At 39.7% G+C, this 19,981-nt stretch overlaps 1 protein-coding gene across 2 annotated transcripts; it reads left to right on the forward strand.

The window, feature by feature from the left end:
- Nucleotides 1–67: 67 nt before the first annotated feature.
- miga2 (mitoguardin 2) lies at nt 68–19,089 on the forward strand. Of its 2 annotated transcripts, none has more exons than XM_058415002.1 (16): nt 68–199; nt 2,633–2,922; nt 3,119–3,326; nt 5,255–5,364; nt 5,511–5,631; nt 7,093–7,208; nt 7,602–7,719; nt 8,099–8,205; nt 8,619–8,731; nt 8,828–8,900; nt 9,060–9,146; nt 10,109–10,207; nt 10,525–10,659; nt 11,751–11,804; nt 12,094–12,210; nt 13,444–19,089. In XM_058415002.1, the coding sequence occupies exons 2-16, from the start codon at nt 2,827–2,829 to the stop codon at nt 13,633–13,635; spliced, it is 1,746 nt and encodes a 581-aa protein (XP_058270985.1). In that variant the 5' UTR covers nt 68–199; nt 2,633–2,826; the 3' UTR covers nt 13,636–19,089. The 2 variants fall into 2 exon arrangements, with proteins under 2 accessions (XP_058270985.1, XP_058270986.1); XM_058415003.1 differs by having other exon boundaries at nt 142–208.
- The last annotated feature ends 892 nt before the right edge of the window (nt 19,090–19,981 follow it).

The raw sequence follows: 19,981 nt of genomic DNA on the forward strand, positions 1-19,981 counted from the left end.
CCGATAGCACATAGCGTTGGACAGTCGCATTCCACGCGCTCGCGTCGCTTCTAGCAAGCGATTGGGTAACGCTTAGCAAGCCTCTGCGGCTATTGGTGGATTTGGTTGTCAATTGACTCCACAGCCCCGCCCTTAGTGACGTGGGACTGTGCGCGTGAAATGCGGCGTCGAGAATGTCCTTCTCCAGCGGTCCTTTAGAGTGAGTATGGTAATGGCTATGTTTATGTATTTTTTCTTCTTTTCAAAGATACTTCAGATAATAGGTTGGTATTCGTATTTGCATTTCCCCCCAATGAGACAGGAAGCAATAGTGTTAGCTTTGGAAGCTGCGGGTTGTTAGCAGTGCTAACTAGCTAGCATGTTGTGTTTGACAGGGGTGTGATGTCAGACTATCAGCCTGCACACAGTGTCACGGGAAAACTTCACAAAAAGTCCACTGAAGCTAACAACTCTCCTTTTTTTCCCCTTCTAACAAACCGTTTCCAAATATCTGCAATTGATAGCAGTCAAACTTCTGACATTTAAAGTCATGGTAGACATTAGAGGGTTTTTCTTATCTGGTCAGTTATGCAGTGTAGTTAATGATAATGCCCTTCTGTGTCGATAGTGTCCAGCTCTCTGCTGTTGTCTGAAAAGGGCTCTTCTACAATGAAATGGGTAAATAATGATTCAGTCCATTTACCAGGTTTTTGTGCAGATCAGATATCTCTGGGGAAAAAATATGGACGTCTTCCAATATCCTTCACTCATTTTTGGTAAGCGCTTTATCCAGGTCAGGGTCATGGTGGAACAGTGGACACAAGCTGGGAATAAACCCTGAATCTGTCCATGACAGGGCATCATGAACTGGGGTCATTTAGTGTATCCAGGTCACCTACTGGCATGTGTATTTCGGAGGTTAGAAGAAATCAGAGCATTGTGCAGAAACGTAGAGAGAGAACGTGCACACAGACAGTAACCTGAGCTCGAGACCTCAGCCTGAGCGTCGCTCCCACTTATTTCCAGACCTGGACAAATATGGATGTTCTGTTGTGCTATAATGTATTATTGATTCAAAAAACACTAATAGTCTAAATCCATTGCCTTTGGAGGTGGACGTTGCTTTCACTAGTGCGTGAAATTTTTTATTTCCTTTTGTAATGCTGTTTGTTCACAAAACTGAATATGTTCACTTTGTTTCAATTTGGAAAACAAAGACATGTAGTATTCGTGGTTATCTATATAAAACTAGCCAGTATGCAGTTCAGTTCCCTCCACAGTGATGCTGAATTCTTAAAGCCGATTTTTTTTAGAAGGTGTTGATTAACTTTCTATAATCACATGGCTATGATGTCTTTAATGTCACACTGTTCCTTTAAGTTTTCCAGTTTCAGGACAGAGGATTGAGGTTTCTAAGCTACAAGAGAGAGTAAACAGACAGGGAATGAGTGGCGAGGGAATGACTCCTTATAGCTGCTATAACATTACTTACAAGACGGAAGCACGTTGTCTTGTGTACGTGGCACAATAATTTATATAACTGATCGACCTGTTTGTAAGTAAATAAAATCTTGTAATAATCGGCAGTTTGCTGTGTAAAATGCCTACAGATGTGCTGTTAATTAATAATGCTTCACATCAGGCCATGACGCACCATCTCTTTGTTGAATAAGTTTCTAGAAACAGCACACCCTGAAGTTTTTCATTCATGATTTTTTACACATTAAATATATCCTGGATCTGTAACTGAATCAAGAATGAGTGTTCTCTTGGAAACACCATTAGATCATGATGTGAAAAGGTGCGATTGAAACGACTTAACCAATTTCAAATTGCCCAGATTGAATAAATATGTCTAGATTATACACCGCCCAGGAATAACATTTTGACCACCTGCGTAATATTGTGTTAGCCCCCCTTTTGCTGCTAAAACAGCCCTTACCCGTCATGCACTGTGTATTCTGACATCTTTCTATCAGAACCAGCATTAACTTCTTCAGCAATTTCAGCAACAGTAGCTCGTCTGATGGATCGGATCACACAGGCCAGCCTTCGCTCCTCACATGCATCAGTGAGCCTTGGTCACCCCTGACCCTGTCACCGGTTCACCGCTGTTCCATCCTCGGACCACTTTTGATAGATACTGACCACTGCAGACCGGGAACACCCCACAAGAACTGCAGTTTTGGAGATGCTCTGATCCAGTCATCTAGCCATCACAATTTGGCCCTTGTCAAACTCAAATCCTTACTCTTGTCCATTTTTCCTGCTTCTAACACATCAACTTTGAGGACAAAATATTCACTTGCTGCCTGATATATCCCACCCACTAACAGGTGCCAATGATGAGGAGATAATCAGTCTTATTCACTTCACCTGTCAGTGCTCATAATGTTATGCCTGATCGGTGTACATAAGATTGGCATTTAATATCTGCAAAGGTTTTGAATGCAGTGTTTGTTAAACATGATCTTTATTTATCCCCAGCTTGTTTATCGCCTGGTGTTATGTAAAAAATATCTTCAAGAACCCTGTTGCTAGTCTTGCTGAGTTCCTGTGTTTTTTAAAATGCATGTTGTATCATGTGGCTGCAGTAACATGGAGACCTGTTTATTTAACCAAAGCCACTGTGCACTGTTTTCTTGTCTCCCAGGCAGCATAAATGAATGCCATGGACCTGAGATGCAGGAAAGCTGATCATCAACCAGCAGCACCCCTATGATATTAGAAAAAGGGCAGATCTGGCATCTACGCTAATCAGAGGTTGGTTTGAAGGCAGGGTTGTTGGCTGACCCCAAAACAGGGAGCCAAGCTCTGGATGTGACAGCTCATTAGAAGGGAGTTAAGATGTCAATGAGGCATACGGAGGGCGTGTCCATCATGCAGGCCTTAGCCATGACCGTGGCTGAGATACCCGTGTTCCTGTATTCCACCTTTGGGCAGGTACATATGTGTGCATACACATACACACAGCACAGACATGCTCAAATCAAGTTTTTGTACTCTTACTCACATTATCATAGTTAATTTGATCTTGCCTTTTTACCAGCTTTATTTCATCATAGCACAGACAAGATAGAACAGTTATCATGTCCATGTTTCTAATGGTCTTATCTGTCAACTTTTCCTCTTCTCTTAGTCTATTTTCTCACAGCTTCGACTGAACCCAAGCCTGAAGAAAGTGCTGTTTGCGACAGCTTTGGGTTCTGTGGCCTTAGCACTCACTGCGCACCACCTAAAGAGACGAAGCAGAAAAAGGAAGCAGGTAACGGAGAAGGCAGCACCCAAGACAGTGGGCGTCCCGGAGCAACTGGTACGCTCAGGAAGACCCACGTCACTGAAGAGAGGTCAGAAACAGCATCGGAAAATGTGTATTACACACGTAACACACACATTCACATACACACCGTCCACAGTTCAAGCTACAGCATGTAGGATTTTTTTGCTGTGCAGTGACAGGTGATACTTGGTGGAAAAATAAGCATACCAAACTGCTTCCTGCTGTACTGTTATGTATTATGTCAGTACACTTTCAGCTTCATTTCTTAAGGTCGTCTTAAGTGCGGCATCTTAACTAGTGCATAGTGTGGGGCTTGGGACTTGAATTCTCTGTGAATGTATGAATATATTTTTATAACCATATACAAATTTATGATAAATGATGCATTTATTAGCTTGCCCACTGCTCAGGTAAAAGCTCCAGTGTATAGTGATCTAGTTAAGTGCATTAATATGGAGTAAGGGTAAGAAATGTGTATATGATCATGTAGCACATCATTTTTCCTCCATTGACAAAAGCAACCATTGGCCAGTGTCCAGCTGTAGGATTTAGCGTTCTGTTCTTGCGTCACCGGTTTAAGCTGTTTTTCCAGTTTGGCTAGCATCTTTATTTTCTTTAGATGTGTTTCACTCTGAGGAGATTTGAAGCAGGAGAGTTCCAGTATATGTCTGCTTGTTCTTGGTACTGAACAAATGGGTTATTATCTGTGCACCTAATCAATCCGCCTAGTGAAAACCGTGAGAATGATCACACCTGAGCTGATGTGTGTAGTCCAGTAGGGGGTAGGATTTGAAGTAGTAGTGTGCACTTTAGTTAAAGCTTTGAGGCCTGACACACCACCATGAAGCACCTTCAGACTAAACATAGCTAGCTATTTGTATATTAGAATGTTTGTCGTGTTGTGTTGTCCAATTGGTGTGTGTTAAATGTATTGGGAAAAATCCCATATACACCAGGCATAATGCCTGTCCTAATTATGACCACCTGTGTAATAGTGTATGACCACCTGTGTAATAGTGTATGACCACCTGTGTAATAGTGTATGACCACCTGTGTAATAGTGTATGACCACCTGTGTAATAGTGGTCCCCCTTTTGCTGCCAAAACGGCCCTGACCCGTCATGCACTGTGTATTCTGACACCTTTCTATCAGAACCAGCATTAACTTCTTCAGGAGTTCGAGCAACAGTAGCTCGTCTGTTGGATCGAATCACACGGGCCAGCCTTCTCTCCCCACGTGCACCAATGAGCCTTGGCCGCCCATGACCCTGTTGCCGGTTCACCACTGTTCCTTGCATGGACCGCTTTTGATAAGATACTGACCACTGCAGACCGGGAACACCCCACAAGAGCTGCAGTTTTGGAGATGCTCTGATCCAGTGGTCTAGCCATCACAATTTGGCCCTTTTCAAACTCGCTCAAATCCTTACGCTTGCCCATTTTTCCTGCTTCTAACACATCAACTTTGAGGACAAAATGTTCACTTGCTGCCTAATATATCCCACCCACTAACAGGTGCCATGATGAGGAGATAATCAGTGTTATTAACTTCACCCGTCAGTGCTCATAATGTTATGCTTGATCGGTGTATATGTAAATGTAAATGGCGAATCGAAAGGTTTAGATTCTGATATCAAATGAAAACTTTTGTTTTGCTAAGTGGTTGTTTGTCTGCAGGGCAACACTCAACAAAAAGATTAGATGAATTTGACATGGGATACATTTTGTGGCATCAGTTATTGAACATGCTGTATGGTTTCTGGAGCTTGACTGTTGAAATTCAACTTATAATGAATTACTACTGGCCACAAGACTCTAGCTGTATTGCTGTGTGGACTTTTTGCCCATATCATAAAACCTGAATATCTCAGTGCATTCTTTTATTTATTTATTAGTTTTTTTTATATTATATGAGAGACATTTTAAAACGAAAAGTAAATTTTTCAATGATTATTATTTTAATAATATTTTAAATCTGGTAATGTTTGTCTGTAGGTCCCTTTCCAGGCCGTCAGATGTTGAGCCCAAGTACTCGCAGCAACGACACCATGAGTGGAATCTCTTCACTTGCCGCCAGCAAACACTCAAGCTCTTCACACACATCCGTATGAGGCCCACACACACACACACACACACACACTCCAGTTTCTCACACAGACTTTTTACCTGCTTTTTCTCTTCTTTTATGCTAATGCTAATTAACAACATTGTAGACTCTTATTGAATGTCTGTTTGCCTTTATGTTTTTAAGGCGCGACTCCCTGCATCTCCCAACCAATCAGCCGCTGTAGCCTCAACGTGGGAGGCGGAGCCTGTGGCAGAGGAGCCAGGGGCAATGGAAGATGCAAATGCAGAGAACCTATACCTCATAGGTAATTAAATCTATAGAAGTGTTTGTAAAGAGGAAGTCTGTGTTTATGCTGCTTTAGATTAGATTGTGGGTTTGTAAAGTTCTTATCAGTAAGGTGTACAATAGAATCAGTTTCCTCATCAGTTCAGTCAGTTATTTACATGTTATGTCTGCTAAAAGGCTGACTGAACCCAAAAGCTGGCAAACTTAAATAATGCCTTTTGGACTTGCTTTTGTGCTAGAGAAGAAACATTAGAGCCAGAGCATGTGCTGTAGAAACTAGAGGTGTGGCAGTATGTGCATGTGATGCTCACTCACATTTATTATTGATAAAACTCTTAATGTCAGGAGTGCATACACTTACGCACTTACTAAGAATTTTTAGCACACTTGGCTTACTGAAGATTGGTTGCCTTGTTCCCAGTGAATCAAAACATCAAATAAGTGAAATGATGCTTGGAACATGCACTGAAATGATGTCCTTTTCTAAAAACTGGACAACGTACAGGTGACCAGGAATGCCAGATGAAAACCATAAAAACAGTGACAGTTATTGGGAGGAGGCTTCCACACAGGACCATTGACCACACTATCAAGTTACATTTTAACCATACAAAAACACATTTATACATTTGTTTGATATTGAGGATAAGTGTCAATATATTCTGTCAGATGGTGAACTTTGCTCTGTTGGTGTCAAATATTTAAAGCTGCCAGGTAAATAAAAGTGTCTGTGCATCCATAATTCAAGACAGTTTATCTGTTAAACTATAAATTTCCTAAACAACAAAATGGGTGTGAGACAAATTTATCTAAATGAGAGGTTCAGATTAAACACAAATGCCAGAAACTGACTGCCCATATACACCAATCAGGCATAACATTATGACACGTGAAGTGAATAACACTGATTATCTCCTCATCATGGCACCTGTTAGTGGGTGGGATATATTAGGCAGCAAGTGAACATTTTGTCCTCAAAGTTGATGTGTTAGAAGCAGGAAAAATGGGCAAGCGTAAGGATTTGAACGAGTTTGACAAGGGTTAAATTGTGATGGCTAGACAACTGGACTCCAAAACTGCAGCTCTTGTGGGGTGTTCCCGGTCTGCAGTGGTCAGTATCTATCAAAAGTGGTCCGAGGAAGGAACAGTGGTGATCCGATGACAGAGTCATGGACGGTCAAGGCTCATTGATGTACGTGGGGAGAGAAGGCTGGACCATGTGATCTGATCCAATCCTAATGCTGGTTTTGATAGAAAGGTGCCAGAATAAACAGTGCATGATGGGTCAGGGCTGCTTTTGCTGCAAAACAATATTAGGCAAGTGTTCATAAGGTTATGCCTGGTCGGTGTAACTTCAGGTTAAATATTACATTACACCCAGCCACTAGAGGGCATCAGAGACATTCTTTCTTCACTTTTCAACTGCTATCATGCACTCCACATTATATAGTCAGTGGTAATAAACTGTCACTCCCTGTAGGTATGGAGCTATTTGAGGAAGCTCTGCAAAAGTGGGAGCAAGCACTGAACATCAGACACCAGACTCAGTCCAACTCTTCTGCTAACAGTCTCACCCGACAGGGGGCGGCACTCACGGTAAAATCCATAAAATCCACTCATCTCACCATTACTCTGGTTTTAATGGCTCATAGGGATATGTGATAGTGTAGAGTTTAACATTTGATCTTTTACAATATGGCAGGGCTATTGGACTGATGGAATATTTGAAATAGTTGAACATAAATGTTACCTTACCTTGGTGGGAACATTTTAGTATTATATTAAGAATTTCATTGCTTCAGTTTAATCTGCATTTTAGGAAGCAGTTAAGTGAATGCACAAGATTGCAATGTCTTTTGAATAAGTTTAGCTCTAATTATTGCAATGCTATATTTCTAGAAAAAAATCATCTTTGTTAAATAGCACTATTAACTGATTAAGGTGTGTGTGTATATATATGTGTGTGTGTGTGTGTTATGATCATAACAGCCAGAAACCCGTAATCGAAAATTTGCAGAAAAACTGGAGTCCCTTCTGCACCGGGCTTATCATTTACAGGAAGACTTTGGCAGCACAATACCAGCAGATAGCCTGCTAGCTGACCTTGGTAAGCACATTTCATTCTGCAGTGAGTGGGGCAGCTGTGGTTTTATGTTTTTTGGATACAATCCTCCCTTTCAGGATGCATTTACAGTTAGTCCTGTTGGATGTGATTCATCCATCACGGTGATATGTCGACATGACCTTGGATAACGTGGCTCTCAAAAGCCTTATTGTCCTGCTCACAGATGTACCAGCAAGATGTGCACCAACATTTTGTCCTTTTTTAGAGCCTCCATTATATTGTGTGGATTACAATGTTTTATGTGCGGTTAGTGCTATTGCTCTGTGCCTGTGTGTTTCATTTCATTGTCCAACCCCTATATTATTTGTTACTGATTGATTGATTGTGTGATTAAGTGTTTTCAGTTTATTTTGTAATGCAGAGAGTGAAGGCACATTGATTCTGCCACTTGTGGAAAGCTCTCATGGTGTCCGGGATGATGATGCCGCTACCATCACGTCAGACGATTCCTTTTTCTCTGCCGCTGAGGTTGGCGAAAATGTACACCCACACACTTTTTTTTTTTTTTTTTTTTTTTTTTTGCAGCCCAGTGTAGTAAAGTATAAGAAAGCATTTTATTAATACAGAAAGATGAAAAATAAGTACAGTACTGTACAGAAATATGGCCTACCGGTATTTATTGTTGGTTATTTGGAGGCAAACAATAATGATGGGAAATTGTACAGTACAGTCACTCAAACAGTCAGGGAATTCTTATACAGGACAATTATTACAAATAAAGTTTCCATACTGTTTTTACTGTTGAATGTGTGTAACAGAAAACCATACAAAGGTCTTCAAATGCAAGCAAATCCCAATTACTGAAATTTCCCCAAATCATTTAAAATCATGAGCGCTAAATCTGGATTCTCTCTCTCTCTGTCTGTCTCTCCATGCTGTAGCTGTTTGATACGTTCAGTCCCGATGAGGTTTATCAGCCCCTAAAACCTGCAGCTCTGTATGAAGAGGCACTGAGTTTAGTGAGAGAAGGGAAAGTGGAGTGCAGATCACTCAGGTACTAAATGCTGAACAGTACACAGTTGTGGCTCTAGACATTTTAGTTAAAAGATTTTTAGAATTCGAAGTGTGCATGTGTTTGTATCCTCTTTAGAACAGAGTTACTGGAGTGTTACAGCGATCAGGACTTCTTGGCTAAGCTGCACTGTGTCCGACAGGCTTTCCACGTCAGTACACACGCGCACACACACACACACACAAACTATTTTCGCTTCTTCTGGTTTGGTTTTTGTGGTTTCTTCTCTTTCTTCCTTTCAGTTTTCACTCACTATCTGTGATGTTTCTTGTAGTCTGTAGGTTTTGACTGTGTGTGTGTGTGTGTGTAGGTGTTACTGGTGGATGAGACTCACAAGAATTTCTTCATGGAAACAGGCAAACAGATGATCAATGGACTCATGATCAAAGCCAACAAGGTAATATCAGGAGCCTTATTTATAACAACTTGTGTAAAATAATTCTAGAAATATTAATAAGCTTAATCCATTATTTTTTAAAACCACAAAGATGTCTCCTCAAACTGTCCCAATTGTGTCCTGTTTAGTAATTGTTAAACACTGTATAATAATATCTATATTTTAATAAGTGCATCACCTCCTTTTTTACGTGTTAAGACAGGAGTGGTATTAATGACTACATAATTAGTCATGGAAAGTAGTTAAATGACTCATTGGAGCTACTCAAAAAAGTAACAAAGCAAGTACACTCAAGAAAACTGATGAGCAGGAATGTGGCATTAGAATAGTAATCACAGCACTTTAATTTGTGGTTAAAAACACTGTCATATCTTAATTAACTTATTAATGTCTTCTTTTTACGTTCTTATTGTTTAATATAATATTTAATAACTTGCTCTTCCTCTAGCTTATGTCAACTTAAATGTATGGGTTTTAATTCTTTCGACTTCCAGAACATATTTGTAATCCATGTTAGATCAGCTGCACTTGTTTCCTAATATTCCTCACTGGCACAGACTGACCACCTCTCAGGGAAAAGTGTGGACTGTCCCTAATTTCCGGAATAGTTGTACTTCTTGAGTAACAAACATTTTTAAAATATTTTTGATCCAGTCAGGTCGGGAAACTTGAAAACAGCCAAAATTGTGAGTAGAGTACTATAGGGACTGTGGGCTTTGTATAGTTAATGAATATACGGAGCTTTACTATACGCTGAATTAGATGTATTACAATGATCGGCACAAAAAAGCGTATTTTTATAGGCTGAATGGTACAACAGACAATATGTAGCATTTTCCTAAATTACTCTGTGTGTGTGTGTGTGTGTATGTGTGTGTGTATGTGTGTGTGTATGTGTGTGTGTGTGTATGTGTGTGTGTATGTGTGTGTGTGTGTGTGTGTGTGTGTGTGTGTGTGTTTAGAGTCCAAAGGCATTTTTGGAGAGCTATCAGGACATGTTGCTGTACACTCAACGAGAGGAGACATGGCCAACCACCAAGATGGAACTTGAAGGCCGAGGGGTCTGTGTCTGTTCTGCTCTCTTTTTCACTTTTCTTTTTCATTTTTCTTCTCTCTCTCTCTCTCTCTCTCTCTCTCTCTTTCTCTCTTTCTCCCCCTCTTTATTCTCTTTGTGCCTATATGTCTACTTGACTCGCTTTTAAGGATAACTACATCTACAGATGAACATAAATGAACATTCTTGCATGCAATTGTTGGTTTTATCCCTAAACCTGTTGCTTGCATTGCAGGGCTTAGGGATATATCTGAAGGTTATGTGCAACTTTTATAAAAAAAATTGTCTAGTAGTGGTGACCTCTGGCCATTGATTTCTGCACAGGTGGTGTGTATGAACTTCTTCGACATCGTGTTGGACTTCATCCTCATGGATGCATTTGAGGACCTGGAGAACCCACCTACCTCCGTGGTGGCTGTCTTACGGAATCGATGGCTCTCAGACAGTTTTAAAGAGACGGTGATTTCTTTCTTGCAAACAGTTTATGTGGTAGAAGTTTCTTCCGAAGAAGAAGCTCTCGGGGTCTCTGGGGTTCCGATGTCGAAAGTAGATTTTATTGAAAAACAAAAAATCTTGGTTGGTCAATGGAGCAATTGTTAAACTCAGTCTTGGCACATTCTTATAAACAGTTTCAGAATGCTTATCTCAGCAGGTGGGGGTTATCTTTGCACAAGCTGCTCATTACCATTATCTCTTAAGTCAAGGTCCTTCCTTCCAGTACTCCTCCAAATTAAATGGTGGCACAACCTAAGCCTTAGTGTCTAATAGCATATTGTTACAGAACATAGTGGAGTAACTGAAACGCATCGTGTCTTAATTATTATGATTAGTATACACCTTTTTGTTTTTATAAAATATTCTATATTTGCTGCTAGAATTTTGAAGTGAATTACACAGTTGTTCCCTTTACCACTACTGGTGTGCTTGTCTGTAAAAACACGGAACAGATCCAGCAACAGTGGCAGATTTAGTCAGCAGTTGTCCAGACATCATTGAGAACGACCCGTGATTCATCGTGGAGTGAATCAGGTTTTTAGACGAGACTGCTCTGAATGTCCAGTATTTCTAAAGCAACTAGGTTTTGATTCAGTAAAGACTGAATGAGAGTTCAAAACAAGACTCTGATATTGAATATTGGAGATCCATTTGTAGGGATATTTACACACAAGACGCCCTGATTTGGATTTCATTTAGCAAAAAGGCATTGTTTCACCATGCACTTGACACATGGTTGCAAGATCGCACAGGATTTATACATTGAGATACAATATCGTCACATTACATAATAACTTCCCATCTTTCCATGTAGGCCGTCTGTCTGGACTTATTAGTATTAGTGAGTTTCCTGAATGGGCTGGATGTGAAAACATTTGGCCTTGTGTGCAGATCTCTTGCATCCAGTGCATGTTTCTATAGTGCCTTATAATGTTCAGCGTAGTGTCCTCAGGATTGACAGTTGCCGCTTTATGTGTAATATTCTGTCTGCTAGTGATGTTATTTTACTGAATAATTCATGCATCAACCACTTAACAACTCTCTTTACCTCTCAGGCTTTAGCTACAGCATGTTGGTCAGTGCTGAAAGCCAAAAGAAGGTTACTGATGGTAAGCTATTATAAAACTTAAAAAGCCACTCCTCAGGTTTCATACACCTTTATTTACAGTCTGCCTGTTGTCTGTTCACAATGAGAAAAGAAAAGTTCATTATCCTGTTGTTATTCTTTGTTTATGTAAGATAATTGTGTGCCACCTTGTATTAAAACTCTGCTAATTACTAAAACTGGAGAATTTCCAGAGGTTTACTCTGCCACATTTTTAGGCAATTCAATCAAGCAAATTGATGGAGAAAGATGAATGAATGAATATGTAAATAAACATTTGTTCCTTTGTTTAGGTTCCAGATGGGTTCATATCTCATTTCTACGCCATCTCGGAACACGTGAGTCCAGTTCTGGCGTTCGGCTTTCTGGGGCCCAGACAGCACCTGACTGAAGTGTGCACTATTTTTAAGGTAGGATGTGCACTTCAAGTCCAACACCTTTTTTAAAGAGAGAGAAAAGCTCTACACCTCATCATCAGGGTATTGTGAGTTAGAATCCTCACAATTTGGTAGTGCTATCTGGATCTGAGAGATGGAGATTCTCTTACCAACATTAGACGGCCAGTTGTGGATGTCTGTGAGATGGTGTATGTGGATAACACTTTCCTCCATGGGTGTTATTCTGCCCAGTGTCACAGCATCAGTTTGAAACAATGCCTTTGGCTAGTTTTGTATGTCTTTGAGGAAGCATGAGCAATGTTCTAAAAAAAATAAAAATAAATAATAAAACTCAGAATATATACATTTTTCCAATGACTTCCAATGCTACTTTTAGTGCTATGTGTAAACCCCTCTTTCTCTCGTAACAGCACTGTGTCTTCTGCTAGAATTTTTTGATGAGATCTAGATCTTCTCTTTTAGACTCCCCTCTTCAGCTCACCCCAGAGAAGAAAAAAAAAGTCCCACATCACCATAGATCCTCCACTACACCCAATAGTAGCAATTAGGTGCTTTTCTGTCTAACCGTCCTTATTTTAATGCCAGAAACACATTCATTGTTTGCTGCCACCAAACTCTATTTTTGTTTCATCTGACAGTTGAAGTTCCAGTGTTGTCTAGAGAACTTCAGACGTATATGTTTGTGGTTAGATGACAGAAAAGGCTTCTGTTTAGCATGCCTTCTGTATAATTTGCTGGCACGGAGGTGGCGTCTAATTGTATATTTGAAAATTTGGTGACTCCAAAACGGCACCATCTTCTCCAAATACAAGTCCGACCACAATCCTTAGAGAAATGCTTGCCTCTCTTACCTTAGTGCCAATCTTTTTTTCTTGTTTTAAACTTCATCATTATCGTCATCACTGTGGATATGGCCATTTTTTATTTGTGCAGTTATTTTGCATTGTTAGATTTATAAAGGGCTTTGTCTGATTTTATTTATTTAGTATTTTCTGTAATCTTCCCCATGTTTCACTACTTAAAAAAATTAAAATTGCTCCAGTTACATTTTGTTGATAGGATTTTCTAGTGGTGCCAATATTTGACACATGGTATTGTGAAGAAAAATAAATATTTAGTAAGGGTTTTTTTTTATTTTCGTAAAAAACAAATTGACTCCTAGATAAAGATTCCTCTCATTTTGAGGGCTAATATAAGCTTTTATCTTTGTAAATTAATGCTTTTTCTTCTCCTGTGTTTTAATAGCAACAAATTGTGCAGTACCTGAAAGACATGTTTGACCACGACAAAGTGCGCTTCACATCAACTCAGTCACTAGCCGAAGACGTTTTGAGTTTATCTCATAGGCGTACCGACATCCTGCTGGGCTACCTGGGCATCGACAGTCTGCCGGAAGCTAACGGGGCACTGCCTGCTAGCACGGGCACACAAGACTGATGATGGTATACATGGAAATTTCTATTAGAAAAAAGGAAATATCTTCAACTTCTTCAATTCCAGCTCCAGAGGCACATCTAAGTTCACAATCTTTAGCAGACTGAAATGTAAATTATTAGTAAACAAGACCCGAGTGCTTGAATTCAAAAACAGGCGCAGTTTGCAGAACCACAATTTCTCTGCAGACATCGACACTCGGTCTGGATTCTCTGGCTGAAACTACAGATCCGGAAGTAGCAGTTGGCGGTAACTCCTGCATATGATATACTGTATTAATCAAATTGTCTGGCTGAAATGGATTTTATAGGAGTCTCCGTGTTGTATCTGCACCATGCAGATCTAATTGATTCACAGCTTGGCACCTGGCACAACTGAAGACTTACAGTTTCTGTAGCCCGACTGATGAACTCTAGAATCAATGAAGTGATGTTCAGATCTACAATCAATAACTGAAAATCTTCAGTGCATTGCAAGATATTCTATAGTAGGGGGACAAGGTGGGTTAGTGGTTAGCAATTTTTGCCTTGCACCTCCATGGTTGGGGATTTGATTTCTACCTCCCCCATTTGTCTAGGGTTTGCATGTTCTCACTCTGCTTTGAGAGTTTCCTCTGGGTACTCCAGTTTCCCCCAGTCCAAAGAAAAGTGTTGATTGGCATCTTTAAATTGTCTGTGGTGTGTGTTCGAGTGTGCCCTGCGATGGGTGTGCAGCACGCCTTGATGTACGCTCCAGGTTCCCCATGACCCATAAGCAATACAAAAACGTACAGGTGGATGATATGGAGAGTATCTGCCAGCTGAGATAATTGGAAATTGTCACTTTGTCTCACCTTTAGCCAAGCGAGCACTAAACGAGTAATATTGTGTTTTAACTAAACACAAGACTCGGATGTTGATCCAAGTTCCATCCGTTCGTCAGATCTCCAGCTAGATCTATTATAGATTTTTCGAGTGTACTTCAGGTCTGCAGTCTGCTTTCCGAGCCTAATTTAATCCCACAACCACTGAAGAAGCTGCACGAACAATAACGCCACAGAATAACACTCAGTCCAACACTTAGTCCAAGTTGGTTCTTGCTGCTAGGGTTTCTGTTTCTCTTGGTCCTTAACACACCCTTGCACATAATTATGTCTCCTGTCAATGCATAATTTATATGTCATATGTGTCACAGAAGATCTGAAAAGTAGAACAATGTGTGTTATGTGTCCTCCCAACAGTCAGAGGTGGTTTCTGTTCTAGCCTAGATCAAGCTCTTCGGCAGGCGGTTACTGTCTGTTCGATATCAGCAGTCTAATTCCTGTAATTGTACTGTTCAAACAGGTTATAATTATCATTCAGGACAGCTAAACGGGTATTTAGGTCACTGAAGAACGCGAGCGACGCTTGTAAAGGGTGAATGCATGGGTCGGCTAAGACTGGGTCTCGTGTACAGTCGAACTTGATGGTTTATTAGTAAGGTAAAGCTTTCTACTGTGAATGAACTGCAGGTCACAAAAGTCTGACCCAATAATAAATGATATATATCGTTATGCTTTAGTTTACATTATGTAACATTTAAGTGTTCCCTAATCCTGCTCTTATAATTTTCATTGTACTTTTTTCTGGGTTAAAATGCTACTCTTTTTCCTAATGCAGGATTAGGATGCATGCCCTATGTTTTTTCCAATGCTATTTTTAACTTGCCCTTATCAACTCCTCTTTTTTTTTTTCCCATTTATGACCTGTATGCATTATGTTGCACATATGTAGTGTGCACCAGGAGATTTCCCCTGTCTTTTCCCATATCTCACAATTTGCAACTGAGCAAAAAATACGATGGAACGGGTGTGAAGATCGATAGATAGAGATGGGAGATGTCCCTGAGAAAACGTAGGCAAGACGTTTTGAACACCCTGCAGTTGTGTTTTCTAGTCAGTCGCTAGAGTAATCCCAAATATGTAACAGAAATAGTCTTTTAATCGAAGCTACTGACTCTTAAGTCATACTCCCTCCAAGATAAACACTACTTTTCTGTAGGCTTTCAGGACTAGCTAATTAAACTCAGTACAAAAAAGAATGATGTATTATGTAATCCATACTCAATACCAATGACACACATCTGTTTGTGTTTAAATAGACGACACAATAGACGTGTAATAGTCTTTCGCTTTCAAGTGTTTTTGTGTTTTCCCATTTCTATTTCCTTCTCTGTAACTCCGACCTATGTTCTGGCCTTCGTTTGCTGAATTTGCACTTTATTTTTTAGATATTATAACAAATCCAACATAAACTGTTTCGATCTATTTTTGTGGAAATACTGAGTAGTCATATAGGTTGCCTTTAAAGCATTGCCTGTATTTTTGGGTGTTTTTCCTTTCTTGGAAGTTGATGTTGGAATGCTGAAGGCAAAATAATGCACAGACGTGCCAAATAAATAAATAAACTGGCCAGAATTTACAAGTAAAATGAAGGGATTTCTAGTTCAGTTTGTACATGATTAGCATTCAAAGCCTGGGGAATTGCATTGGATCATTTGTGCCTGTGTTCTGTATGACTTTCTTCTCTATCTGTTTATTATGGTCCTGTGTTTATATCCGTGTGGGAAATCCCTTCACATGGAGAAATGTTGAGGTTTTGTGTTATAGCTCTGAAAATATACACTTTACTGAACTCAAATATTTTTCCACGTTCCTCAAAACAAATTGGTGGAACCCAACAATAAATAAAAAAAACTTTGCATGTAAAGATTTCATACCAACTGGGGTTTTGGAGAGTCACGGACATATTGAGAGCTGAAGCCTGGTTATGATTAGGCTTATGTCAGCTTCACTGTGGCATCTTACAACAACTTGGCCCTCTTTGTTTAAGCGAATCAGCTCACTAGTGAGATTTTAGACTGTTTTTATCTATTGTGTTTCTTAAGCTGACTCCTTACCTATTTACAGGATGATGGCACAACCTTTTGATGAAATATTATCTGCCATGAACCCCCCCAAAACAGTGATATCCTAAGTGTTTTCCAAATTCATTCTCAGTTAAAGTGTTTATCAGTTATCCAGAGACACACTAGCAGGTGACGAGTCTCTAAGATTGCTTGTAGTCTCTTTTGGGCATGTGAGTGTGCACTGTTTCAGTGAGATTATCTAATAGCCAAAATATTTAGATGTATAGTTACATCACACTGTATGATTTATACACATTCAGCTTCGCGCTAGACTACGTGCTAGTTTTGTTGGCAGATTCGCACCTGTAGTAGCTACACAGATCAGGCATAACATTATGAACACTGACAGGTGCTGTGACTAACACGCCTCATCATGGCACCTGTTAGTGGGTGGGATATATTAGGCAGCAAGTGAACATTTTGTCCTCAAAGTTGATGTGTTAGAAGCAGGAAAAATGGACAAGTGTAAGGATTTGAGCGAGTTTGACAAGGACCAATTTTTGTGGTGGCTAGACCACTGGATCAGAGCATCTCCAAAACTGCTCTTGTGGGGTGTTCCCGGTCAGTATCTATTAAAAGTGGTCCAAGGAAGGAACAGTGGTGAACTGGAGACAGGGTCATGCACAGCAAAGGGTCATTGATATACATGGAGAGTGAAGGCTGGACCGTGTGATCTGATCCAACAGACGAGCTACTGTTGCTCAAATTGTTGTTAAAAGTTAATGCTGGTTCTGTTAGAAAGGTGTCAGAATACATAGTGCATGACGGGTCAGTGCTGTTTTGGTGGCAAAAGGGGAACCAACACAATATTAGTCATAATGTTATGCCTGATCGGTATATATACTTACCAAAGACCCTGATAATTCCTTCCAAGTGTTTATTTTTCTACATAATGTATCTTGTATATTATAGTATAAGATGAATCCATGCGATATATATTCCCCCTAAAACTAGTCAAAGTGTAAATGGGAACTAATCTGATGTCAGAAATTACGGGAAATGTCAAAAACCGTTGCGCCTTAGGATTGGTCTGTGAAACCATTTGAGCCTTTTGTTTCGTTTTGTTGTTTTGCCACATCATCTAATTAGTATAGAATTGAGAAAATTCCAATTGTGCTGACATCATGGCTCCATGTCTCACATTTACTTAGAAAACGAATCCTCTCTCGCCTTTGTTGCTTGTTGGTATGATGAACATAGGGTCTAGCGTGGAATCGAATTTAAGTGGTACAACTCAATATAATGCTTTTCAGTACATCGCACTCCCTGTTTCTTGCTTTCAATTGTAAAGAGGACACTACTTTAGCTTAAGCAACCTGCTACACGTTTTTGTTTCTAAACTTGTTAAAAGCACCGCTCTTAAGGAAAGGATTGTAGCCTACAGTGTGATGCCTGAATGATTCCACCTTAATTAGTTAGTCGTTCTTTTCTAAAACACGCTGATTGTATCTTTTGAGTTGACTGAAAGGTGTTAAATGTACTGACGTTTGAACTGTAATGATCATTTTTCTTTAATATTGTTGCATATTATTTGTATGGCTGTACTATGTTCTGATGTATATTTGTTTTCCTGGCATGTTTATGATGGTGGTGGTGGTGGTGGTGGTGATGATGATGATGATGATGATGATGTGACACTTTACACAGAGCACATGGGAACAATTTTGAATAATGACAAAAACAAATGCGATGACTGATGTGAGCAGTTTCAGTACAAGCTCTGTGATGGATTTTGACTTTCTGTAATTAAAACCAGCCACGTAAACCTGACGATTGTGCAAGATATAGATTTTTTTTTTTTTTGCTACAGGACACATTATGAATTATGTAGACATTTGAGAGGAATGTTTGGAAAGCTTGTAATGGTTTTTGTTAGTGAGAAATACTTCATGATCATTCATTAACAAAACCAGAAATGTGTAGTCATTACAAGAGAGTTGAATTTAGTCATATTGGTACTTCTATGCTCCAGTAACAGCTAGAAATCAATTCCAAATGGCATCAAAATGATAATACCATCTGCTCTATGTGCAGTTCATCACATGCTTCTGTGTCATGTATGTTGATTATTTCACTGTCCTTGTAAAAAAAAAAAAATTTTTTAGACACAAGCAGTGTATGGTTTTAGTCTAAGCAGTGCTTTCTGAACATTTTCATGGCAACGTTTAAGCGGGGTTAACATTTGCAGTGTCTGTTTCATCTAGAAGGTTGTTAGAATTTGGTTAGCCTGAATTGATCTGTTGAGTTGTACCTTTTTAAAGTGCACTGAAATCTTCTAGAAAAGGAGTGAAGAATCATTCTTTTGTGAATCATGGACTTTTGTCTGGTAAACATCTGTCAAACTTTTAATCTGAGTTAATGTACAGGAGTCAGAATATATATATATATATATATTCCTTCTTATTTCCATTTGCCTTTGGTGTAAAGCCTGGTTATGAATTCCAGCTCAAAACTGTTGTACTTGTTTCTGACATTTGTATTTTGTTTTTCATGTATCTGTACTTTTAATGGACATAAAAAAAAATAATTTTCGCTGTTCGTCTCCTATCTCGTCATTTCCGTTGCCGTTGATGTTTCTCGTGGAAGCTTTGTGGTCTGAGCCTCTTTGCAGTTTTTTTCATACACTGACCAGGCATAACATTGTGACTACCAAATGTTCTGTGATTATTGTGTTGGTCCCCCTTTTGCTGCCGAAATGGCCCTGAATCGTCATACGCTGTGTATTCTGACACCTTTCTATCAGAACCAGCATTAACTTTTTCAGTAGTTTTGAGCAACAGTAGCTCGTCTGTTAGATCGGATCACACGGGCCACCCTTCACTCCCCATGTGCATCAATGAGCCACGGCTGTCCTTGACCCTGTCTCTGGTTCACCACTGTTCCTTCCTTGGACCACTTTTAATAGATACTGACCACTGCAGACCGGGAATACCCCACAAGAGCTGCAGTTTTGGAGATGCTCTGATCCAGTCATCTAGCCATCCCAATTTGGTCCTTGTCAAACTCGCTCAAATCCTTACGCTTGCCCATTTTTCCTGCTTCTAACACATCAACTTTGAGGACAAAATGTTCACTTGCTGCCTAATATATCCCACCCACTAACAGGTGCCATGATGAGGAGATCATCAGTGTTATTCACTTCAACTCTCACTGCTCATAATGTTATGCCTGATCGGTGTATTTCTGGCTCTTAAAGTGTTAAATTAATAAAAAATATTTTGGTTTGAAAACTTATATTTTAAAAGCTATGCTTTCATAAACCTCATAAAAAGTCGTTCGTAGCTTATACATGTGTCAAACCTCTTGTTGTTAACACCTAACCCCAGCTTATGATCTGCAAGCGATAGAGAGACTGGTGAGGGAATGATTGTTTATAACTTGTGTGTGTGTGTGTGTGTGTGTGTGAGAGAGAGAGAGACAATGA

Source organism: Hemibagrus wyckioides, linkage group LG18 (assembly GCF_019097595.1).
Source record: "Hemibagrus wyckioides isolate EC202008001 linkage group LG18, SWU_Hwy_1.0, whole genome shotgun sequence".
Lineage (NCBI taxonomy): Eukaryota > Metazoa > Chordata > Actinopteri > Siluriformes > Bagridae > Hemibagrus > Hemibagrus wyckioides.